Source organism: Mixophyes fleayi, chromosome 6, assembly GCF_038048845.1.
Source record: "Mixophyes fleayi isolate aMixFle1 chromosome 6, aMixFle1.hap1, whole genome shotgun sequence".
NCBI lineage: Eukaryota > Metazoa > Chordata > Amphibia > Anura > Limnodynastidae > Mixophyes > Mixophyes fleayi.
In genome coordinates, this window is record NC_134407.1 from 163,288,668 (window position 1) to 163,316,487 (window position 27,820).

A 27,820-nucleotide genomic window follows, 5' to 3' on the forward strand; every position below is an offset into this window, starting at 1 on the left:
GCGACACGATCAACCTTAAGGGAGATAATAGGAGGAGATGTGACGCTAGGTGGTGGAAAGATGATAAGCTCAGTTTTGGATATATTGAGCTTGAGGTAGTATCCAGCCACCCAGGTGGAGATGGCAGAGAGGCAGTCAGACAAACGGGAGAGGGAGGAGGGAGAGAGATCAGGAGGGGAAAGGTAGATTAGAGTGTCATCGGCAAAGAGGTGATATTGGAGGTCAGAATTGGAGTTGACCCAGAGAGAAGGTGTAAAGAGAGAAAAATAATGGGCTAAGAACAGAGCCTTGGGGAACCCCAATTGATAGAGGGACAGGAGGGGAGCAGGAACCATAGGAAGAGACACTGAAAGAATGATCTGAGATGTAGGAGTCAAACCAGAAAAGGACAGTGCTGCGAATGCCAAGGGAATGAGGGGTGTCAAGGAGGAGATGATGGTCAACTGTGTCAAAAGCGGCAGAGAGGTCATGGATCAAAATCAGGAAGAAGTGGCCTTTTGACTCAGTAAAGAGTAGATCATTAGTCACCTTGGTGAGGACAGTCTCGGTGGAGTGGAGAGACCGGAATCTGATTGTAAGGGATCAAGGAGAAAGTGAATGGTGAGAAGGCGTGTTAAACGGTTGTAGACTAGCCATTCAAGAAGTTTGGAAAGGAATGACAATACTGATATGGGCCTGAGAGAGAGGCAGGGTCGAATGATGGTTTCTCTCGACCCTGGGCATGATGAACATGTGTTTGAAAGCAGAAGCGAAGATGTCTGTAGAGACATATAGGTTGAAAAGGTAAGCTAGGTGACTGCAAGTGTTACAGCAAAGTGGAGGATGTGGACAGCACGGTGGCGTAGTGGTTAGCACTTCTGCCTTACAGCACTGGGGTCATGAGTTTAATTCCTGACCATGGCCTTATCTGTAAGGAGTTTGTAAGTTCTCCCCGTGTTTGCGTGGGTTTCCTCGATCCTAGAAAAAATGTCCATAAAGCAATAACAGAGATAATAATCCCATAAGCAGGGGAAGACACAAATGTTTTGTAATCATTAGATGTTTACAGAACTATAACTCATGAAAATACAGGGCATATAAAAGGCACTATGTCCAATTAAAAGAGAACGGTGGCTAAGTGGTTAGCACTCCTGCCTCACAGGGATGGGGTCATGAGTTCAATTCCTGACCATAGCCTTATCTGTAAGGAGTTTGTAAGTTCTCCCTGTGTTTGCGTGGGTTTCCTCTGGGTGCTCCGGTTTCCTCCCACACTCCAAAAACATACTGGTACGTTAATTGGCTGCTGACAAATTGACCCTAGTCTGTGTGTGTTAGGGAATTTAGACTGTAAGCCCCAATGGGGCAGGGACTGATGTGAGTGAGTTCTCTGTACAGCACTGCGGAATTAGTGGCGTTATATAAATAAATGGTGATGGTGATGATGTGGGACAGAGCAAGATCAAGAGAACAGGTTGAGAAGGAAGAGAAGCAGAGGAGTGAAAGGACCCCAGAGTCTTTGACAGAAATAAAAGTGGACAAAGACTTTAAAATTGTCTGGTATGGGAGAAGGGAGAGCTGCAAGGAGGATATATCATGGCGGAGTAAGTCAATTTTCTCTTTTAAGTAAGAAGTAAAGTGATGAGTGAAGGGGGTGAGAGAAGGAAGTTGATGGTGGAAAATAGGCGACTGGGGTTTTTGGACTGGGAGAAGATAAGGGCTTTGAAGTAGGACTGTTTGGCAAGAGGGCAGCGTAATAGAATGAATTTGAAATGGATAAACTATGTCAGAGTGGAATTTTCTCAGGAGGCGCTCAGCGGAACGGGAGCATCTCTGAAGGCAGCAAGTGCGCTTGGAGTGCTGAGGTAAGGAATGACAGAGGTGTAGTGTGGTGGCAGGGGCAGCTTCATCTACATCTGTGGAGATGGGGGAGTTATAAAAGGAGACTGCTGCATTAAGGCAAGACAAAGAGGAGATGGGAGAAAGGAGTGGTTCATGGGTGGCATAGAAGCAGAAGGGGTCAAGATCACGCAAGTTGCACACATTTAATAAAATAGTCCCTCACTCTCATGATTATTTAAGCCATTAATGAGGCTAAACTGAGCAGTATTTTAGAAGAAAACCTGAAAGTATAATTTAATGAGGGTTAAGTGGCAGGAAGTTAAACTTTAGATGTAACCTTTACATATTTGCACAGTGTATCTTTCTTCGCACATATGTACATTTCAAGTTTGTGGAAGTATCTGCGGAGAACATACAATAGGTGTGCACTTTGATGTGCGACAAGTAGACTTTTCAGGAGCACCAAGGCAAATCCAAGGCAATGTGCACACATTGTGCTATGTATTTTAGACCCATTGTGTGGATTGGCAGTTTCATACCCTTGAGCATGGTGATGTCACATGCCTACTTCTCTGTGAAGCATATTTCAAGGTGCACTCCATGGTCTTTGGAAACACCTCTGTAAATGCAATATGTGCCTAACTTTGCATGTGGACAGATGCTCTGGAAAATTGAAGTGGAGTAGAAACGGTAAAAATGTCACATCAATCTACTACCACTTACTACTGTCCAAGCTACTACCGCTTACTACTGTCCAACCTACTACCGCTTACTACTGTCCAATTTACTACCGCTTACTAATGTCCAATTTACTACCGCTTACTACTGTCCAACCTTCTACCGCTTACTACTGTCCAACCTACTACCGCTTACTACTGTCCAATTTACTACCGCTTACTACTGTCCAATTTACTACTGCTTACTACTGTTCAACCTACTACCTCTTCCTACTGTCCAACCTACTACCTCATACTACTTTCCAACCTACTACCACTTACTGCTGTCCAACCTACTACCGCTTACTACTGTCCAACCTACTACTACTTCCTGCTGTCCAACCTACTACCTCATACTACTTTCCTACCTACTACCACTTACTACTGTCCAACCTACTATCACTTACTACTGTCCAACCTACTACCACTTACTGCTGTCTAACCTACTACCACTTACTACTGTCCAACCTACTACCGCTTACTACTGTCCAATCTACTACCGCTTACTACTGTCCAACCTACTACCGCTTACTACTGTCCAACCTACCGCTTACTGCTGTCCAACCTACTACCACTTACTGCTGTCCAACCTACTACCGCTTACTACTGTCCAACCTACTACCGCTTACTACTGTTCAACCTACTACAGCCTACTACTGTCCAACCTACTACCACTTACTACTGTCCAACCTACTACCTCTTCCTACTGTCCAACCTACTACCTCATACTACTTTCCAACCTACAACCGCAAACTGCTGTCCAACCTACTACCTCTTCCTACTGTCCAACCTACTACCTCATACTACTTTCCAACCTACAACCGCAAACTGCTGTCCAACCTACTACCTCTTCCTACTGTCCAACCTACTACCGCTTACTGCTGTCCAACCTACTACCTCTTCCTACTGTCCAACCTACTACCTCATACTACTTTCCAACCTACTACCACTTACTGCTGTCCAACCTACTACCGCTTACTGCTGTCCAACCTACTACCGCTTACTACTGTCCAACCTACTACCTCTTCCTACTGTCCAACCTACTACCTCATACTACTTTCCAACCTACTACCACTTACTGCTGTCCAACCTACTACCGCTTACTGCTGTCTAACCTACTACCGCTTACTGCTGTCCAACCTACTACCACTTACTACTGTCCAACCTACTACCTCTTCCTACTGTCCAACCTACTACCTCATACTACTTTCCAACCTACTACCACAACTGCTGTCCAACCTACTACCGCTTACTGCTGTCCAACCTACTACCTCATACTACTTTCCAATCTACTACCACTTACTGCTGTCCAACCTACTACTGCTTACTACTGTCCAACCTACTACCGCTTACTGCTGTCCAACCTACTACCGCTTACTACTGTCCAACCTACTACAGCTTACTACTGTCCAACCTACTACCACTTACTACTGTCCAACCTACTACCTCTTCCTACTGTCCAACCTACTACCGCTTACTGCTGTCCAACCTACTACCGCTTACTGCTGTCCAACCTACTACCTCTTCCTACTGTCCAACCTACTACCTCATACTACTTTCCAACCTACTACCACTTACTGCTGTCCAACCTACTACCGCTTACTGCTGTCCAACCTACTACTGCTTACTGCTGTCCAACCTACTACCACTTACTACTGTCCAACCTACTACCTCTTCCTACTGTCCAACCTACTACCTTATACTACTTTCCAACCTACTACCACTTAATGCTGTCCAACCTACTACCGCTTACTGCTGTCCAACCTACTACCTCATACTACTTTCCAACCTACTACCACTTACTGCTGTCCAACCTACTACCGCTTACTACTGTCCAACCTACTACCGCTTACTGCTGTCTAACCTACTACTGCTTACTACTGTTCAACCTACTACAGCTTACTACTGTCCATCCTACTACCACTTACTACTGTCCAACCTACTACCTCTTCCTACTGTCCAACCTACTACCGCTTACTGCTGTCCAACCTACTACCGCTTACAACTGTCCAACCTACTACCTCATACTACTTTCCAACCTACTACCACTTACTGCTGTCCAACCTACTACCGCTTACTGCTGTCCAACCTACTACCACTTACTACTGTCCAACCTACTACCTCTTCCTACTGTCCAACCTACTACCTCATACTACTTTCCAACCTACTACCACTTACTGCTGTCCAACCTACTACCGCTTACTGCTGTCCAACCTACTACCTCATACTACTTTCCAACCTACTACCACTTACTGCTGTCCAACCTACTACCGCTTACTACTGTCCAACCTACTACTGCTTACTGCTGTCCAACCTACTACCGCTTACTACTGTTCAACCTACTACAGCTTACTACTGTCCAACCTACTACCACTTACTACTGTCCAACCTACTACCTCTTCCTACTGTCAAACCTACTACCGGTTACTGCTGTCCAACCTACTACCGCTTACTGCTGTCCAACCTACTACTGCTTACTACTGTCCAACCTACTACCTCTTTCTACTGTCCAACCTACTACCTCATACTACTTTCCATCCTACTACCACTTACTGCTGTCCAACCTACTACCTCTTCCTACTGTCCAACCTACTACCGCTTACTGCTGTCCAACCTACTACCGCTTACTGCTGTCCAACCTACTACCTCATACTACTTTCCAACCTACTACCACTTACTGCTGTCCAACCTACTACCGCTTACTGCTGTCCAACCTACTACCGCTTACTGCTGTCCAACCTACTACCTCATACTACTTTCCAACCTACTACCACTTACTGCTGTCCAACCTACTACCGCTTACTACTGTCCAACCTACTACCGCTTACTGCTGTCTAACCTACTACTGCTTACTACTGTTCAACCTACTACAGCTTACTACTGTCCATCCTACTACCACTTACTACTGTCCAACCTACTACCTCTTCCTACTGTCCAACCTACTACCGCTTACTGCTGTCCAACCTACTACCGCTTACAACTGTCCAACCTACTACCTCATACTACTTTCCAACCTACTACCACTTACTGCTGTCCAACCTACTACCGCTTACTGCTGTCCAACCTACTACCACTTACTACTGTCCAACCTACTACCTCTTCCTACTGTCCAACCTACTACCTCATACTACTTTCCAACCTACTACCACTTACTGCTGTCCAACCTACTACCGCTTACTGCTGTCCAACCTACTACCTCATACTACTTTCCAACCTACTACCACTTACTGCTGTCCAACCTACTACCGCTTACTACTGTCCAACCTACTACTGCTTACTGCTGTCCAACCTACTACCGCTTACTACTGTTCAACCTACTACAGCTTACTACTGTCCAACCTACTACCACTTACTACTGTCCAACCTACTACCTCTTCCTACTGTCAAACCTACTACCGGTTACTGCTGTCCAACCTACTACCGCTTACTGCTGTCCAACCTACTACTGCTTACTACTGTCCAACCTACTACCTCTTTCTACTGTCCAACCTACTACCTCATACTACTTTCCATCCTACTACCACTTACTGCTGTCCAACCTACTACCTCTTCCTACTGTCCAACCTACTACCGCTTACTGCTGTCCAACCTACTACCGCTTACTGCTGTCCAACCTACTACCGCTTACTACTGTCCAACCTACTACCTCTTTCTACTGTCCAACCTACTACCTCATACTACTTTCCAACCTACTACCACTTACTGCTGTCCAACCTACTACCGCTTACTGCTGTCCAACCTACTACCGCTTACTGCTGTCCAACCTACTACCACTTACTACTGTCCAACCTACTACAGCTTACTACTGTCCAACCTACTACCACTTACTACTGTCCAACCTACTACCTCTTCCTACTGTCCAACCTACTACCTCATACTACTTTCCAACCTACTACCTCATACTACTTTCCAACCTACTACCTCATACTACTTTCCAACCTACTACCGCTTATTACTGTCCAATCTACTACCACTTACTACTGTCCAATCTACTACCATTTATTACTGTCCAACCTACTACCACTTAACGGCCACTAATTTTATTCACTTAACTTTTCAGTTTTTTCTGTGTACACTTTTGAGGTTGGCTTTTCTTTTAATACAATTGTTTTGTTTAATAGGAAAGTTCTGATTTAACACTAAAATAAAACCTACAATTGAGTAAGTTTACAGGTGGACCAGAGTAGAGGCCAAATTAGGTTACTCAAATTAGGACAAATTTACCAACAAATATTGTAATAAAAAAGCACTTTTTATTCATTTACACAGGACAGGAATATGCAAAGAACTGTGAGAGCAGCTGAGCGATCTGCAGAGCAGAATGTCCCTCATTGAGCACTGCAGAGCAGCATGTCACTCATTAAGCACTGCAGAGCAGAATGTCCCTCATTGAGCACTGCAGAGCAGCATGTCACTCATTAAGCACTGCAGATCAGTATGTCACACGTAGCACTGCAGAAAAGTAGATTATACTGTACATTGCAGAGCGGGAAGCCATAATTGCACTGCAGAGCAGTATGTCACATTGTGCACTGCAGAACAGTATGTCATTCTGAATTATGCAGCGCAGCTGGTCGTATCGGCAGACTGCTGAGCAACATGTTCCACTGAACACTGCAGAGCAGTTTGTCACACCATGCACTGCATACCAGAATGTCACACATTGAGCACTGCAGAGCAGCAGATCATACCAGCACTGCAGAGCAGTATGTATCCCCACCACTGCAGATCACTATGTTACACAAAGCACCGCAGAGCAGTATGTCACACTGACCACATAGTATGTTCCACTGCAGGCACCACAGTGTCATATGCACAGTAAATGTTTACTGTATAATAAAGCATTATGGCACTAAGGATTGCAGAGCAAAAATGAGTGGTGCACTGCATTGCAGCACATCACTGTCATACTGTACACTTCACAAAGAGTAGCAATCTGCAGACCACTCTGGTTCACAGTGTCACTGGACCAGACATTGAGGGAAGACATTAGACCAGCAGAGCCAGAAATACAGACACTGTTGTGCAGACTCAGTGTATATACAAACATATATATTCATATAAACATATAGGTATGTATATGTATACATAACACATAAGTTAGAGGCTGAGGTATAACATGTCAGGGAGAGGTAACTCCCATCAGGAAGCTTTGTGTTTAACTCCCTGCATGCCAGGGCCTGACCAGAGACACGTTTCTGCATGCGATGGAAATATCTCTTGGCAATGCACTGCAGGCTGATCTGGCAGTGAGAGGGTTAAGAGGTGCAGAGAGCTTTTAGTCCTTAAATTAGTCCTTTAAATTAGTCCTTTAAATTCCACATTCATTATAGTGCCATATTGTCTTTCATTCTTGGGTCTCATCTGACAACGGCTACCTCTAAAGTTGTATTTCTTCACACGGTTTTAAAGACGGCAGCAACACTTGCAGGTGATGAGACTCAGCTGTAAACCTTACATCCACTTAATGTTTAGGTATGAGAGATTTTATCATGCACACAAATTATCACAGGAGCACTTCAGGCTAACCAGAGGAATGAAGGAAACGTTTCCATCCTGAAACTTATAATAGAGAAGAGATGAGTAGGCACAAAATTTAACCTTTTTCCACCCCAAATTCAGAGCTGGCAACACAAGAAAGTATTGGCCCTTTGCTTGGTTGATCCTCGAAAAAGTCTGTTCCACTGTTTGTCCCACAGACTTACTCTGTGATGTCAATCGTTTCCCATATAATAAGCTGGATTCTTATAAATATTGAGTCAGTCCACAAGACTGCTCCACTGTCAGTAGGCAACGAGCAATTTTTTTAAAAAACATGGGAAAGTTGATGTACTATCATAGTGCAAACAGAATAACTTGTTTTCGTAAAACTTACATATTCTACATTTATACCTGAAATGGAACCTATTACAGAGGCAAAAAATACCCTTTATTCATTATATATTGCCTTGCACACATATCAAGAAATCAGTGTCCTCTGTTCCCCCATTGGCCACGGGTGAGGGCCTGTAAAATAGCACCTCCCTGGACGCTAATAGCTTAAGCTGTGCTATGTTCTCCGAAACGCTGGAGAGGTAGGAGAGCCTTGAGTTATTGGAGGAGGCCAATCTAGATGAGCACAGAGCAGTATGCAACCCTGACTCAGAAGCCGAGCTGAACTATTACAATACAGAGAGAACTGTTACAGGCTCTCACTGTTTTGAACAAGAGGACAGAAGTACACCATTTATACTTGTATATTGTACAATGCACTATGTAATATAAAGGACGAGTACCCACTTGTGTTATGCAAACACCAGTGATAACACAAATTAAACATAATCACATTTGACATGTCATGGTAACCGGAGCTTGCACTTCAAGGACTCCCCATTGATTCCCTTGTGGTCACTTGCAGTGAACATAACTATATAGAACAGGCAGCATCCCAAAGACACCACGCACGTCCTGACCACAAGAACAGGGTTTAGGATGACATTGAAACCAGTAAGTAAGAGGCCTACAATTCCAACATCCACTGATAGGTTCTCTTCAAAACAGACAGCTTCTACTGCTAGCATGGACAGCTGTAAACATTTTATGTGGTACAATGTAGTGGTACAATCAAATGGCAAACAATATCTATAGAGAACGTTTAACGCCTCATACACTTGCAATGGCAAGTAACTTCCAAAATTACAACAAGAAAAATAGGAGCATGATCAACAAAACAAAACTGCAATGGAAACTACGCATTTTTTCTAAATGATAAAGTTATTTTTTAATGATGGTTTCACCCTGTCGTCCTTCCTGTGATGCATAAAACGTAAAATTAAGTTTATAAAACCTGTGGCTAATGCTTCAAGGCGAGTGTCTTCCCCTAACCTTGGGTATTTTAGCCCTATTGTTGTTCTTTTTTTCTGGCTGGTAGTAACCAATCAGAACTTTATTTTCTAGGGAAGCTTACATATAACTGATTAAATCAAATACTGCTTGATAGGCAGCTATGGTTTACCAAACAAGGAACTTTATGCTGACTTCTTGTTCAGATACTGCACCATGATAGTACATCGCCCTTTAACCTACAAGATGACAATAATAGGGAGCATTATTTCATACTATAATGGTAAACCTGTACCAAATAGGAGTGTATTTCAGATCATAAATGTAAGAGTCCTTTTAACGTTGTTTAGATCAAAAGAAAACAACCTGTGGCTCTCTAGCTGTTGTGGAAGTATAGGTTCCAACAAGTCATGGCAGCCATAGGTGGGTGTGTCATTCTGGGACTTGTAGTTCCATAAGTGCTGGGAGCCACAGGGTTCCCAAACCATTGTACAGTGGAATGTGTTCTTCTCAGTGTGCAGTGTGTAGTGTTCATTAATGGTGTCTAGGTCATCAACATCATTATACTGTGCAAACAGTTGCAATTATTAAATAACCCATTGTGTTCATTATCAGTGAATCTCATTGTATAACAAGGTGTGTTCACAATCAGTAATTATACTGAATTCCATACATGAGTATATAGATACTCATGATCACAACATGTGTTCATCAACAGTGTATAAATACTGGGGATATTCTCTATGACCATTAGTGTGTGTAGCTTTTTCGGGATCCCAAAACTCAGCATCTTTATATCCTGGAGCCCCAAAATGAGTAATGGTGGGCTGTTGTTAGATCTTGCTGTTCTCAAGATGGGAGTCAATATGTTTTATTAGAATGTCATCTGGGTATCCAACAGGAAAGGCCAACTGGCAGAGCGGACAACTTCTTACCTCCGAGTCCACTGTCTCCATCAGTAACTGCATAAATAAAAGCATAGAAAGGGAAGGGGGAGTGGACGAAATGAGAAGAGAGATGGGAAAAAAATATATACTTTTAATATATATTATTTTTGGATATTTTTATTATTTATAATGACTTAAGCGATTATCCTATATCACTAAAGAACTGGAATTATAGGACCTCAGTAACTAAAATACTTGTATAGAAGAGCTAATAAAACATTAACAATTTTAAGTTGACATTTCAGGAGCCTATCAAAATGTAAGATTTGTTAGATAACTTTGTGATTGTGGGGGTTTTGTTCTATACAGAACAGGCTTTTTGTCAATAAACCAATTAAAGGACACTGCAGACTATTTTAGCATATACTGCCTGATAATAGAGAACAATAGCTTGAATTTGCGGGCAGCACGGTGGCTTAAGCTAGGTACACACTACACGGTTTTCGTCCAATAATCGGCTGAATCAGCCGACATACGACCACTCGTTCAAAAGTCGGATCAGTGTGTCTAGTGACACGATGGTCGAAAGTCTGCCCAAATGAACAATTGTCGCCTCATTTGTTTGGTCATACCGTTAAATATTTTCGTTCCAATCTCGTTTCCGTTGTGTAGTGTGTATAACTTCCGACCGATCCACAACAGTGAGTACGAAATTACAGTCATTGCTCACGACAACATGGCTGTAAAAAGTCGCTTATGGGACAGCTGCTCTTCCCTTTATCGTCTAAAACAAGGCTAGTGTGTATGCAGTCCATGGACCGAGCGATCGGACCATCGATCGCATGTAAAATCGATCGGCATAAAAAGTTGGTGGAAAATTCTGCAGTGTGTACCCAGCTTAAGTAATTAGCACTTCTGCCTCACAGCACTGGGGTCTTGAGCTCGATTCCCGACCATGGCCTCCAGAGCACCCGGAGGAAACCCATGCAAACACGGGGAGAACATACAAACTCCTGTGTGGAGTTTGTATGTTCTCCCCGTGTTTGCGTGAGTTTCCTCCAGGTACTTCGGTTTCCTCCCACATTCCAAAAACATACTAGTAGGTTAATTGGCTGCTATCAAATTGACCCCGGTCTCTCTCTGTCTGTCTGTGTATGTTAGGGAATTTAGACTATACGCTCCAATGGGACAGGGACTGATGTGAGTGAGTTCTCTGTACAGCGCTGCGGAATTAGTGGCGCTATATAAACAGCTGATGATGATAATGATTTGGCTTCACAACAAACTAGTGTTAATTTTTACAGCTGCTTCTTTCAATAATACATGAATACAATGTGTATTGTTCTAAATTATTTTAGCTTGTTAATGCTCTACTACAACTTGCTCTACAATTTTACTAATGTGCTTCACCCCAGCAGGAGCCTCAGGCTCCATGCAACCGTTTCTCCCAGCGCTCTGATAGTCCTATAATACAGAACTAGTAAATCAATATTTGCCTTTTTAAAATGGAAGTGGCGGAGGGGGTGGGATGTGATTGAGACTGAGGACCAATTATATTCCACATTCTCTTGATTGCGTGTTGCGATTGGTGCTCCATCTCACAGACCCCATCACCCAGAGGAGCCCAGGAAAAAAGGCTTAATGGGAGAAGCATGTTAGTAAAAATTTATAGTAGTTGGTAGTCACTGTAATTATGTTATTAGTTGCAATTAAAAAGTAGTCACTTCTAGTAGTCGCCTCCAGGTTTGTACCAGCAGTCTTTATAGGATCATAGCTCTACCTGGTGATTTGCAATATATTATAACCTCACAACGGTAATAGAGACAAATTATGCCACAATCCCTATCACCATGTCAAGCACATTTCTGGACCTCCAGAATTGTGGAATATGTGTTATTTTAGATGAATAACTTTTTTTGTTCAATCCCACAAACAGACAACACAACTAAACATATGTAACAATACATTTACTGTGTGTCATTGCGGTACATTCTTCTATATTAATCTTTTTTACTTGTCTGCATGATCTTATCCACTTTATGAGGAGCTTTACCTATTAATGAATGTTAATGAGAGCAGTGGTCAAAGTGGAAATTTAGAAGTGTCAGTATGGAAAATGTAAGTAAATGGAAATTGATAGTTTAACAATGAGGGCTGTACGAGAAGTGGCGGATGCCAGGCCACTGCAACCACTGAATAAGAGTAAATATCCCATTTATTGGCAGAAGCATGCTCAGTGTGCTTCCAAGAAACTTTCTGTGACATCATCAAACTGCCAGCTTTAAGTATATTGGCTCTGAATGATCACATGAGATTAGTGTCACCAGGGCCATCTTAACAACATTATGGGCCCCCGGGCATAGCAGTGCACCGGGGCCCCTATATATATATATATATATATATATATATATATATATATATATATATATATATATAGATAGATAGATAGATAGATAGATAGATATAGATATAGATATATAGAGATAGAGATAGATAGATGTACTTGCTCAGTGACCCTTGAAGGTTTTTTTTCAGTTGGTTTTTTTTCAGGATTATTTATTCTAATTAAGAGCCCTACCTATGGGGCCCCCTTGTCCGTGGGCCCCCCGGGCACCTGCCCATCGTGCCCAATGGAAAAGATGGCCCTGAGTGTCACTGGATATTCAGTCCACACCAACAGCTGATTTATATAATGCCTAGTGCATTATAACAGAAAGTATAGGAGAAAGAGGCCCGATTACAATTTTTTAATAAAACTTATGTTAATAAGTGTACATTGCAAGTAGACTTTTACTGAGGCAGTGCTATTAATTGTCAATATTGTTGTTAATAAAGGTACTGTTAGCATTAGGACAGCTTACTGTCAGTCATTTCTATTGGTCAGGTGTTGCATTGATAAAAAAGCACTTAGCAAGCCTTTTGGATGCTGAAATAAAATAATTCAATGAGAGCCATAGCACAGCAAACATTAATTCTTTTTGGAATACATTAGAAAAAAGAAACCTTGGATGCATTTTGTAATCAACTAAATTGAAGGCAGGATTGCAAAATACATACATCTCATTAGAACCGCAAATAAAAAAAAAAAAAGTCTGATTGCAATTTTCTGGGCAAGTAGAATTCTTGAACAAAGTTTTATGGACATATGAAACATATTTAAACAAATATAAACCTCTATCAAAGTGGTGGTAAGATGAAACTCTGGAGGAAGAAAGGAACTGCAGTTTGTACAAAGCAAACCTTTTAAAATTCACTAACATACTGGAGGTAATGTCATGGATTGGGCTTTTCTGAATGCCTGACTGTAGCAGAGTGACTTTAAGTGTACAGAAACCTCTCATCTGCCTTCAGACTCATTAGTTAACGCTTCATCCTGAAGTGCTGAATGCAACCAATAAGTTAATGAGGTGTAAAAGTAGAAATTCTGACTGGCTAAGTAAATCTCCTGGTATAAAACGATTAATTATTACTAATAATCTTAATACAGATTACATTTAAATTATCTGAATTTGAAACACCAGTAAGAAATCAAATTATACAAAAAAAACCTACTATATGTACAAAAGTATTCAGTCTGTGCCTTTACCTGGTCATTAAACTCACTGTGATTTCTAATCTCCTTATACTGTACATTAGATGACAGTTTATCCAGTTAATGAAAGACAACTCTAGTGGCTTCTGCTGCCTTACAGCCACTGACAGGCACAGTATCTATCAGTATCTTTCATTATTCCTAATAGAAGAGTGCTAAGATCTTATGTATGCCTTGTCTTTCAGTTTTAAATTCATGGGATCCCTTGGGAAAGTGCACTATTTTCAGGAACACCTAAAAATGTACATTTTCTCTTATACCACTGGTGCACTTGACTGTGAACACTATGCAATCCCCCCTAGCTCCCGAATTCTTACATTGATGGAAGGCCAGGACTGTGCATGTTCTGCACGGGAGTAGGATGCCGACATTCTTCTGCTTGCCACATCAGGAATGGGGAACCCCGCACAAAAGGAAGCACAGCGTACAGCGCCAGGCTCTGGACTGGGTGGGGATGGGGGACTCCACTCCTCCTCATCAGAGGATTGCTGTGGGGGGTCCTGGAAGCAGGGGATAGTAGGTGGGCTGCCTGCATACCCCTCATTGTAGGACCGCTGCTTGGGCAATGTTGCTGTTCCTGCTGGTATCCATAGGGAGCGGGGTGTCCGTGGATACAGAGCCGGCTCACTGATCTCAGAATAGCTACGGCGAGCCTGGAAAGATGCTTTTGCCTGATGAGCTGACGGCTTAGAATATGAAATCTCAGTGCCCAAAGGGGATGGGCATGGCGAGGGTACAGGAGATCTACGTGAGGGAGACGAAGGTGGCACCGGGGAGCGGCGCTGGTGAACTGGAGACTGGGGGACAGGGGATCTTCTCTGTGAGATGGGAGAGGGGCACTGTGGGACCGGGGAGCGGCGCTGTGAGGATGGAGAGTGACGGAGAGAGGAAGGAGAGTGTCGAAGTGGGCAAGGGGAATGACGAGGTGGAGGAGAGTGTCTCTGTCCTGGAAAAAAATTAAAATGTTATAAAAGTGAAGCACAAACCTTATGTTAACTGCAGATATTGCTATAACTAGACTCACACCAAAAGGGTGTTTATTACATTATTATAGTGTTTGAATGTCCTTTGGAGGGGGACCATGTCTGGTATGGGGCAGGGGTTCTCCTGAATCAACCCCCAGGGCTAGATTTACTAAACTGCTGGTTTGAAAAAGTTGAGATGTTGCCTATAGCAACCAATCAGATTCTAGCTGTCATTTATTTAGTGCACTCTACAAAATGACAGCTAGAATCTGATTGGTTGCTATAGGCAACATCCCCACTTTTTCAAACCCGCAGATTAGTAAATATACCCCTTAATCTATTTTAGTAATTTACAGTAATAGTATCAAGAAGGAAATCAGCATTTCCTGCAAAGGTGTAGTTATCAGATAGCAAACAATAGACACAAAATTACCTGCAATGTTGTGCCTATTGTACAAACAAAGTACAGTCAATAAAAATATATACATTTCCCACATTCATGTAGTTACACATGCCCTTTGCTTTGCAGAAGAGAAGCTATGCGCAAGACCAAGGTGGCTATGTGGACATGCATGTATTTCAGCTGGATGGCGGGTTAACTGGGCTGATCTTTAGTTATAACTAGGCATCTAGCACAGTGCAAAATCACTCGGCCAAATATCTATATGAACAAAGGGTGAACCTGGAGGCTTATCTGTTAATTAAAATCTGCTGATCTTTTATGGAGTGCGACTAGGCAGGATTTTTACTCTTGATCAGAAGTGATGATTGAATGACATACAGACCTTCTTACTACTTGAGGTGAGTTGAGCAGTAAGGATGTGAATAGCAATGCATAATTTGCAGGTTCATTAATTTGGCAAATTATCAAATTGACTTTTATGTTCAGTTGATTTTGTACTTCTGCTATATAAAATATCTTTATCTACTTCACTTCAGTTTTTCCATATCTACAAATCTCTTAGGTTATGTACTGACGAGCACATGTATGTACCAATGGTACATTGCCCTGCATCAGAAGGTAAACTCTGTGTGGACTGGTGATTTATTGATCAAATGAGAAATGCTTTCTCTGCACTCACTGTGTTCTATAAATATACAGACAACGCGTTTCTCAATAGATCACCATTTTAAAGTGTGTTGAATGCAGTGCAGAGAACTGTGCCAGAGATGTATATATAAATGCCCATGAATAAGAAGGGCTAGTGACATCAATACATCGGGGCCATTGTGTGGCAACCATGCTGCTATGTGTAAATGGTAAGAAATGGCTGGTAATGCTGGACATTGTTTGAGGGACTGTGGGCCTGAATTATTAAGGATCTTAAATGAAGAGGATCCTTATTTCAGTCTCCTGGACAAAACCATGTTACAATGCAAGGGGTGCAAATGAGTGTTTATATTTGATAGCTTATCTGTACACTGAAATGTAAAGTTGATATTTGTGTGCTGCATGAAGAAACAGTCAGTATTTAACTTATGTACAAAACAGAAGACTCATTTGCACCCCTTCATTGTAACATGGTTTTGTCCAGGAGACTGAAATAAGGATCCTCTTCATTTAAGATCCTTAATGAATCAGGCCCAGTATTTGTATCTTTTATACTAAACAGTTTTTCTATATGTCATTTCCTAGTTTAGATGGTGTGTAAAATACTGAATGTTTCCCACCTGCTTGGTCCTCCAGCAGTGACCTCAGAATCTGGCTTTGCAGTGTGGTAAGGTCCCGCAGACGGTAAAGTTCCTCTGTCAGTTCAGTGTAAGCCAGGGCCAGATTCACCCTAGTAATGTAACAAAAACACCTCTAACATTTACACAATAACTAGATTCAGACAGACACATTGAAATGCACATTACATGCTGTTGTTTTATCACATGTAAAACTTTGCAGTCATTAACGTAAGAAAAATACAAAGAACAACAATGGTAAAGACAGGTTATTTATAGAATATCCCCCATAGACTTCCAAACCTTCCACAAAGTGGCTTCATATTTATATGTGTCTGTTCCCCACTTATCTCGTGACTGCATATTGAAATATCATCTTCTTAAATCACTATTCTCCAGCGCTATTCCTGAAGCACATACACAGCCACATAACACACTGTCAGAAAGCCACAGAACAGATTATCATCTCCAGGTCCTTAATCAGACATAAGAGAGGTAGCCTCATTAAAGTAAACCTATCATCTCTTCATAAAAACCACACTGGTGTCTAAACTATCAAATATCTATTTGTATGTTAAAAACAAAATGGAAATTGTATGTTACCTTCACAGGGGACCAGTTTACTTTTTATACTGTTAGAATGCATGGTGAGTCTGTCTCCTCACTCTCATTTTAATTCAGTACCAATGGTGGAAATGGAAGTAACAGATTAAAAAAAAATGGAAATAACTAAGATGTGGCTTAACACTGGAGCCTGCAGAATAGATATCCACACAGCTCCACATACTGGCACTTTAACTTTGGCAAAAACTGCCTGCAGCCTACCGGTCACCTAATACCATCAACAGTGGCTCCAGCAGACATCAGAGGATCTGACACCAGCTTACATACCTCGCAGTCCCGATTCTATTCCGTCAATGTGGACTCGCAATGTGTGTCAAGCAAAATAAGGGGCAGGCCTAACCTGCCTCTGGGACTAGTCTTTGTACCAACTTATTTGAGCTCCATGTGTGCACTACTTACCAGGTCACCTAACATTAGCTGGACAGCACCCCTCTAGCGCTACCCTGCATTTTCTCCACAATTGCAGCCATGATTAAGGCTGCAATTCCTTCCTGATTGGAGTTGTTATCAGTTGAAGTGACCAGGTAAATGGAACAAAATGAGGGGTTTATTGTGTAGTTTCAATGACAAGCTGGCAACTGTAATTCTCCTGATCCTGGACCCTTTTCTTATTAAATCTAACTGACAAACATCACACAAATCTCCTGGAAAGATTCACAAAGAGATCATCTTCTATTCAAAACCACCAGGATGTTCTTAATAATTGGACAAGGCGGAATAACTTAAAGATTAATTGGATCCTGGAGCTGACATCACAGAGATATGAAGTGGGTGACGTCACATCAAGAGGATGAGCAATGTCTCTACTTACAGTCCGTTAAGTTGCCAGTTTTTCAGTTAAATGCTACAACATGTATATATAAAACTCCCAGTATATGTAACCCAGGATCACACAAGTTCACCTTATTATTCAAAGAACTGAGTTACAGAGTAAATCCTCTAGCAAGAATAGAAAAGTAATTTGCACCCCTTGCATTGTAACATGGTTTTGTCCAGGAGACTACTTACTCAATTTATTTTACTTAACTTTCCTTCATGAATCAGGCCCATGGACATTAAATGGGTTACTGTATTGTATATTTAATCTTTACTACAAACATATTGTGCATGTATAATTGTCTGTCTTTGCTAATATTGTATTAGATTAACCAGCCTATGTTCGATAAATCTCACACCAAAAGGGTGTTTATTACATTATTATAGTGTTTGAATGTCCTTTGGAGGGGGACCATGTCTGGTATGGGGCAGGGGTTCTCCTGAATCAACCCCCAGGGCTAGATTTAGTAAGCTGCGGGTTTGAAAAAGTGGTAATGTTGCCTATAGCAACCAATCAGATTCTAGCTTTCTTTTATTTAGTACCTTCTACAAAATGACAGCTAGAATCTGATTGGTTGCCATAGGCAACATCCCCACTTTTTCAAACCCGCAGCTTAGTAAATCTAGCCCCCAGTGTTTATATTCCAGAAACACAACCCAGGGAAGGAATTCAGGTCTAGGTGGTAGCACTTTGGGGCACATTTATCAATGTTCACATAAAGCGAAAAATAGTTTTCAATCCTTATCGCTGTTGATAAGGATTGAACTATTTCTCAAATTTATGCTCTTCGGAGCAGAGCTGACAGCACTGACATTTTTCAATTATGATAATGTACGCCAGCTTGGGATCTTGTTAGATTGCGAGAGGGAGCAGTCACCATACTATTGAATGGTGATTGCTCCCAAAAACTAAAAGGAATGCAAAGCAGCAGATATCCAGGATATATGCTGTGATGCACTGTTCTTAAATATGCGGGACACACAGAGGGACGTGTATTTCACGGTAAGTGCATGATAGTTTCCCATCACCAGTTGTTAAATAAAGACTTAAAGGGGAGAAACACTTCCTCAGTTCCTATTTACAGTCACCCAGCCTTTTACATGTAACGGCCCAAAAGGGTGTTACATACATATTGCTGATAAACACCCTAAGTCACAGGACCCTGCACAGATAAGGAATGTGATATCACATCTCCATTGGATTTACTGTTACAGTAATATACACTTTGTTTGTTTGGTACAATACGCTGCCCTACTTCATTTATATAAATGTACGGTCTCTGAGATCAACAGCAGAATATCAAATGTGTCTCTAGTTCACCCCCTTTAATATATGGTTTAGCTAGAGCTTCACTTGTAATTTCATCTACATCATTTTCACACACTCATCTTTATCCCTTAATCGTCCTCTCTGTTACAATACTGAAATTACTCTATTGACCTCATTGTCAACTCCCATTTTTGTGAGCTACTAAAATGATAACAACTGTACTCCCTTTCTCCCTGAGCTTTTATAGGGCAATAGGGGGGCACACAAGGCTCTCCCTAATTCTTGTGCCACTTTATAGAATGTGGACAAGATAGGGGGCAGGGAGGCCAATAGACTAATGGAGCATCATCCTTGGGCTTAGGATTTGTAGTACCAGTTTTAGACTTAAACAGTGAGGTTCACCTTAATAATCGTTGATGTTTTGCTATATCTGCTGTAGGTGTTCTCTAGTCTTACAGGTTTCATGTTCAGTTGCTAAGGACCAGACAAAACTTGTTATAACAGATTCACGTCATTTAAAAGGGCAACAGTCACATTGCTGCTATTAAGTGGGCAATGCGAGGACCCGGCGGCTCTACAGTGTTTTTTAAGAAGGGTTGGACATTATACAGCCGACAGGTCCTCGCATTGCCCACTTAATAGCAGCAATGTATCTGATGCCACTTTAAATGACGTGAATCTCAGTGCTGGCATGGTCTCGAGCTTTAAAGCAGCCTTGCCGGAATTCTTCTCTGTCACTTTTGCTTGAAATCTGCATTTTGTAGATGTCGCAATTACAGCAATCGACATTTTACTATCGCTCTAACTCTGCCCCCTGTCCCCATCCTCTGCTCTCTGTCCCCATCCTCTGCCCCGCGCCAGGCGCCAGCCATAAAAAAAAAAAAGAACACAGAAACTTACCAATCCAGCGGGCGCCGGGACCCAGCAGCCTCCTCTCTCCCTGCTAGGTCCCGGCACCCGACGGATTGGTAAGTTTCTGTGTTCTTTTTTTTTTTATGGCTGGCCCGGCCTGCGGCACCCCAGTGACAGCACCGCGGCACCCCTGGGAGCCGCGGCGCACAGTTTGGGAACCGCTGCTCTACACCAAGTCCAGGACAGAGATGGGTAGTTAATAAGTTTCCTGGTTTTAATCTATTATTTATATTATTATCCTTTATTTATGAAGGGCTGACATATTACATGGCGCTGTACATTGATCAAGAGACAAACACAGTACATATAGTAACATGAAACGGAAGGTAAAGGTGACTCTGCCCAAAACTGCTTACAATCTAATAAGTGTGCAGAACATCTGATACAATTGTAGTTGCTGGTGGGGAGAGGATGTGTGGCTGTTACAAGGCAGGAGCAACAATAGAGACTGGCATCTGTGTGCAGTTACGGTGGTATGGTATAGTTGGAATGCGTAGGGACATTGTGGCAGAGACATGAAAGATGGAATTATCTGTTTATGATGGGAAGATGAAGAATGCTTCATAAAATAATCACATATTATCTTGTGAACTGAGCCAGAAACATTGGAGTATCTTAGTTTTACTTAGAGAAGATAAAAAGAGAACAGATAGAAAGTGAAACGTAGACCAAGGGACATGGAGGACCTAAAAAAAATCTGCTCCCCGGCCTAGCACTGTTCACCAGGGAACTAGTCCAGGGCTCTCCTTATGAGGCTCTCCAAGGCATTTTAACACCCTACCTTCCCTGACTATGTACTTAAAGAGCACTGAACTAGTTTGTGGGTCTAGGTAACGACATGTAGCAGTAGGTTCAGCATCATGCACGGTGGCTTAGTGGTTAGCACTTCTGTCTCTCTGCATTAGGGTCATGAGTTCAATTCCTGACCATGGCCTTATCTGTGTGAAGTTTGTGTGTTCTCCCTGTGTTTGTGTGGGGTTCCTCTGGGTGTTCTGTTTTCTCCCCACACTCCAAAAACATACTAGTAGGTTTATTGGCTGTTATCAAATTGACCCTATTCTGTGTGTGTGTTAGGGAATTTAGACTGCAAGCTCCAATGGGGACAGGGACTGATGTGAGTTCTCTGTACAGCGCTGTGGAATAAGTGGCGCTATATAAATAAATGATGATGTGTTAATAGAGGCTGCAGGCTCAGTCAGGAAGTAACTAGATGGGGAAATAATGAATTAACATTTAGCAGATGGATTGGAAGCAATGTTAGGTGCAGTAGAGTTTATCACTTGGGGGCTTATGTAATAACATGATGCGTTGTGCAGGAATGTACTGTTAACCATAGCTAACAATCAGATGTTCACTTTAATTTTATGTGCTGCAATAGGAAAAAATTAAATTAGATTTTGAAAAGTTTCTACTGTAACAGCACATTTGTGACACTGCACCATGTATCTAACTAAGCCCCTGTGCACCAATTACCATATCCTACCCAGGTAAGGAGTATGTTATCTAATGTTGGTCAAACTGAGATAATGATATTTATTGGAGCCATAAACATAAAATATCCAATTGTAAAAAGAATTGCCAGCAAATATACAAACATATTACCATTTGCGTGAGTGGACAAGAAACTTTTTTTCAGTAGAGAGTGGTAAAAGTAGAAAGAAGTAAACCTAAGCTCGCATGTACATAAATAAATAGAAAAAAAACACACACACAGGGCACATCCTGTCCTCCGGGTGTGATATAGGCAGCTCTACAAGTGGTTTTATTTATATCTGCCATCTGTGGGTTACATTGAAAAGTATGTGTGTGGTTACAGTGGAAATACTTCATAGTAAGTCATAAAGAATTGTATAGTAAGTACAACAAATAATGTTTGATGTGATGAATTAATAATGGATGTCACTGTCTGGGAATGTATTTATTTATTTATTGTTTATATAGCACCAATAATATTATGCAGCACTGTACTGAGAATATATAATCATTCACATAAGTCCCTGCCCCAGTGGAGCTTACAATCTAAATTCCCCATCACACACACACACACATGGGTCTTTTGTTTTCAGTAGTCAATTAACCTACTATTATGTCTTTTGTACTGTGGGTGGAAACCCAAGCAAACACGGGGAGAACATACACAGATAGGGCCCTGGTTGTGATTGAACACATGTCCCCAGCACTGTGAGGTAACAATTTTAACTACTATGCCAGTGTGGTATTTTAGTGAAAGTAGTTAGATTATCCTCTGTATTAACCAGCTGATTGGTGTATGTGCGCTCCTTTGTTAGGATAGCTCCTAGCAGTCTAATTGGCTAAGAGCGCCAGGCATCTGCTTGCAGAGTGACCTCTCATTGTCTTTTGAAGTCCCACATCAGGTGCTGTCTAAGGGGTAGATTCAATTAGTCATGGATAAATTACTGTAGTAACGGTAATAATGTGCAGCTATTACCGTAGTAACAGTAATAGTGCGCAGGCCGCATTGTTCTAAAGAACACCGCAGCTAATTGAATCTACCCCTAATTGTTCTTTCCCCGCCCTTTGTGATTTTTTTTTTAACTCAATTTTTTTTTCATTGAAATTTCCAATGAAAAACCATACATAAACAATTATAGTTTAAATGGCAGTTAAACAGATCAGGTATCTTAAACACATACTCAACATACTCTTTGTGATTTTCACTTAGTGAGATGTTGTTTATTGTGTTAACTCATACAAAAACTATTATGCTGATATTTCACAATTAGCACTAGATTCTATCGACCTGAGTCATTAAGGAGAGCAAAGCAAAAATGAAAGGGAGTACATTTGCTTCTGGACAAACCATGTTACAATGCAAAGGGGTACAAATTAGTTTATTATTTTGCACTTAAGGAAAATAATGGCTGCTTATTCATGTAGCACACAAATACTTGATAGCTTTATTTTTAGACTGAAATTTAAACCTGACCTGGGACATGCCCTACCCCAACTATAAATCTGTCTCCACGTTTTAAATCCCCCCTCCCCAATGCAACATGGTTTTGCCAAGGTGCAAATGTACTCCTTTTTTTGCATTGCTCTCCTTAATGAATCAGGCCCAATATGTATAACCAGAGCCGAAACTATAAATTTTAGTGCATGTGTCAAGAAAGAAAACTAACAGCCTCTTGCTCTTAAATTTAACCAAATTAACCTAAAATATTAATTCCCTGTGCCCCCACTACAGCTTTGCACCATGGGCAGTTGCCCTAGTTACAGCCAGGTGTATAATTATAATTAAAGCTGATAAAAACAATTTCACTGAATAGAAAATAAAACCGGGCGATATAATGTGCTATGGGCATATATTAGAGGACAATCATTATGTACACTAGCCATATGGCAATTAGAATCTTCATTCATATAACTGCTGTCTTAAGGAGGGGGGTTCAAGCCAATAGGCAAATCAGGTTCTCCAATCACTTTTGTACTGCAATTCCCAAGTCATGTATGTTTCATAAATATGACAATTGGCATTTGCTAAATGAATATTCTAAATTAATATTTCAACTTATAAATGCATATAGTCTGAGGCAATTTTATTCCCTTAATATTTCAGTATTTTTAATGATAGTTTATATGATAGTTTCACATGTATTCGGTTTCCTTATGGCTTTAGCAGTCCCACTGTGGTTTCTGTACAGTTCTCAGTCTGATGATTAATATGGTCCTTGCATGTCATTGAGATTATTGATCGTACAATTTATTGCATCTACAGAGTAGTAGACAAAGTATCAGACTAAGATGGACTATCCTTGCTTGCTGTGTTTCTATTGTTAATTTTGGAAGCAGTGGAATATATTTACAATATACTATAAATTGGCTAAATTGAAAGATGTATATTTTTTTTCAAGCCCCTGAATGGTTACTAAAGTGAAAGCTAATTAATTTACCCAAAATATGATAGAGGGATTTCCTGAGTAGGGTGATATGTGTATTTTATTCAAAGTATGACATTATTATATCTGAGGAAATCTTGAGGGAACCATTTGACCCCTTGAACGGTCAGAGGAGACACTACTAGGTTTATGTAATTTGCAGTGGAGATCATTTACAAAGTGCACAGCAAACCAAGAGTGCCCTTACATAGAGATGGAAATATCTCCAGAGACACACGATGCAAAGTCCAAAATCCTATGACTTTAGAACCACCGCTATTTTACCCTAAAATATGCAGACCAGCAGTGAGCAGGGCAAATCGGTAGTGTTCGCCTAAATAGTCCTTGTTAAATAGACTTCCCCAGGCAAAGCTTTGCGTGAGGCCCCAGCGAGGGCTACCACTGGCAACAGTCAGTTATAGTCCTCACCAACCTGTGGGAGGAGTCCTGAATCCGATGAAAGATGAGATTTTGGTAAATAGACCCCTAAGACGTGACTGTTCTTGTAAGTAATTAAAATGTGTATGTGCTTACATTTGCTGATTTGCAGATGCACATGAAAACGTGTATGGTGGCTAGGCCCGGATTTACCGCTAGGCAGCCCTCACCTGCCTAGGGCCCAGCGGTCCCCAGGGCTGACTTTGAGCAGGGTAAGCAAAGCGAAAGGGGGCGCCAAGCCTGAAATGCGCTTCCGCATCCACTCCGTCTGCCATCCCTGCTGCCTCTTGTCCACCGGCCCAGGAAAATGAAATGCAGCCGAAGAAGAAAAAGAAGGAAAAATAAAAGGAAAAATTCTACTGAATGGCAGGCGTGACGTCATCAAGCCCGACGACATATGTGGTGAGGATTCAATGAGGAGCTGAGAGGAGCCGCGCGATGGAGAAGAAAGAAGACAGAACAGAAGAGAACAGAAAAGAAGTAGGCAATAGAAAGGTAAGAAAACTAACAGAGCCGGAGGCACAATGGCACACACTATGAGGAAACGTAGAACGAGAAGAGGAGCAAAATTATGGAGGGCACAGTGTGTGTGAGGGAAATATGAGAAGGGGGGCAAAATTATCATGGAGGGCACAGAGTGATGAGAGGGACAGTAACGAGGGCCACAGTGTGATGCAGGGGTCGTAGTGTGATGCAGGGGCAGCAGTGTGATACAGGGGCAGCAGTGTGATACAGGGGTCGTAGTGTCATGCAGGGGCAGCAGTGTCATGCAGGGGTCGTCCTGTGATACAGGGGCAGCAGTGTGATACAGGCAGTGTGATACAGGGGCAGCAGTGTGATACAGGGGCAGCAGTGTGATACAGGGGCCGTAGTGTGATGCAGGGGCAGCAGTGTGATACAGGGGCAGCAGTGTGATGCAGGGGCAGCAGTGTGATACAGGGGCAGCAGTGTGATGCAGGGGCAGCAGTGTGATACAGGGGCAGCAGTGTGATACAGGGGCAGCAGTGTGATGCAGGGGCAGCAGTGTGATACAGGGGCAGCAGTGTGATACAGGGGCAGCAGTGTGATACAGGGGCAGCAGTGTGATGCAGGGGCAGCAGTGTGATACAGGGGCAGCAGTGTGATACAGGGGCAGCAGTGTGATACAGGGGCAGCAGTGTGATACAGGGGCAGCAGTGTGATGCAGGGGCAGCAGTGTGATGCAGGGGCAGCAGTGTGATACAGGGGCAGCAGTGTGATACAGGGGCCGTAGTGTGATGCAGGGACGGCAGTGTGATGCAGGGGTAACGATGATGAAGGGGGAGCAGCATGATGTATATGTTATTTGAAACATTATGGCTACAAACTTCTTTAGGGGGGAGTGGAGTGGAGTGGAGTTCTCCTTTAAATAATTTATGCAAGGTCCAAGACAGTAGTATTCTAATTTAATTTGGAAATATAATTTACTTATAAATACAGATAATAGTAATAAAACAACAGGCTCTTATACAACATTCAGTTACAGCACAAAATATTTATTTGCAATAATTGAAATTACATATCATTAACTAAAAATTCTGCATTTAGGTCACTGTCCCGCTGTCCTGAAAGTCAGGACTGCTGGGACATATCTTGCGCTCTGGGGAGCGGGCGCTGCACACTTCTGCCCATGCTGTACGCAGCAATGAAGGGTTTTTTCTGTAGGAGGGTGGCCCAGCGCTTTTCACCTGCTAGACACGCCCCCAACAATGCAAGCCATGCCCCTTTGCGGCGGCACATAGCTTACCCTACTACTCGACTATAGGGGTATATACTATGCTAAAAAAAAGTGCTATGGAGTGTTTCAGGAAGGGGGGGCCAAACCAGTATCTTGCTAATGGGCATAAATAGGATCATAACATTAAATAATTACTCTTTATAGCCTCTGTGCTGCCAGCAAATAATAGGACTTGTAAGTCTACAATGGCTTGTGAACCAATGGCAAGTCTCTTCCTTATGGCCGTATTGGTGTAAAGTACTGTATAAAGTGCATTATGATCTATAGCATAATTAATTTTCCTAATTTCCAGTGTCAGTTCTGTATTGTAATAATGGGGCACTGTTGGTGTGCAGGAGTTGTTTATAAATACAGTGACCAGTGTCAGAGATATAATTCCCCTGTATACGCTTAGTGCTGTGTGGTAGAGATATCTATCTCACTGATCTTTCTATGTGATAAGAATAATTGGTTACTTACTTCTCGTCATCACAGAAATAATGACAATCATGAAGATGTGGATAATTGCACACATACAAAACAAAACTTGCCGTGAAATAGGCATGCACAGTCTGTGCTGTTAGGAAGGTGTACATTGCAATGAAGTTTGTGGTCAGAAAACAGATAAAGCCACAGCGATCGCATACAAGAGCAAACAATGCAGCAGTGGAGTACTTTATACAAATAAAAAGGAAAACAATGTAAAGTATAAATACAGGACACATCGACTTACTACATGAGTCTCATTTATTTTTTGTTTGCATGACATATTTTTATTATAGCAAATTACTCATGTGTATTGATCCACAATGTGTCTGCGTTGTGCATTAAATGTTTTGCATTTGTCTATAGATTTGTAAAGTGAATGCCCAAAAGTGAGCACTGTACAATACCACTAGCACACTGTTCATTTTATTTTCTACATCCTCTAACCAGAAAATACAGGCACATTTGCATACATGCCAGGAAAAATCTGCCAGCTCAGAGCAAGACCATTCTTTTTCGTAAAGATTAGAAGTGCCATGTAGTACATAGCACACGGACGTGTATCTGTTTCAGCCATTTATCAAGCAGCAAGTCAGGAATATCTGCATGCTACAACCCAGACCGTTGTATTTCTAGAATACAACCAACAGCACCGAATACTGTATACTGCAAGAACTGAGACAATGTGCGTGACGACAGACGAAAGGAATGAGAGTAACAAAATATATTCAATATTTATCAAATTTGCATGGATTTCAAAATAAGTGGTTTATATCAGTATAACATTCCTTTACCTATTTTCCTATCGGTATACAATTCTTAATCTTCTTCCAATGAAATATGTAATCATGCAGACAGACCTTGGTTCCCTTCCAATTTATGCTGCCAAATAATCGGGCGCTAAATGATATTAAGTCACTCAATCTCTACCAACTGGAAGAAAAGAATGTATGTAATGGATCTTCAAATAAACAATAGCAGCTCCTAATATTGAATTATTGTGGAATAATCCGATCTAGATAAATGCAAACAGACAAGAGAAAAGAAGCGCATAAAATTCTATAACCACCGTCCAAGTCGGCTCATTAAATAAACAAATTTATTAAAGCATAGAAACATGTAACACATAAGATAACCTAAATAAGCACACTTATAAATCATACATAACATTGAAT

At 41.7% G+C, this 27,820-nt stretch overlaps 1 protein-coding gene across 1 annotated transcript in view; it reads right to left on the reverse strand.

Moving 5' to 3' along the window:
- Nucleotides 1-6,767: 6,767 nt before the first annotated feature.
- Nucleotides 6,768-27,820, reverse strand: part of TBKBP1 (TBK1 binding protein 1) — a 53,877-nt gene continuing 32,824 nt past the window's right edge. Inside the window, exons 7-9 of the mRNA XM_075177019.1 lie at nucleotides 16,472-16,581; nucleotides 14,153-14,781; nucleotides 6,768-10,318 (exon numbers count right to left, since the gene is read on the reverse strand). Coding sequence (XP_075033120.1) covers nucleotides 10,190-10,318; nucleotides 14,153-14,781; nucleotides 16,472-16,581 — 868 coding nt within the window. The 3' untranslated portion in view covers nucleotides 6,768-10,189. The remainder of the gene's footprint in view (nucleotides 10,319-14,152; nucleotides 14,782-16,471; nucleotides 16,582-27,820) is intronic.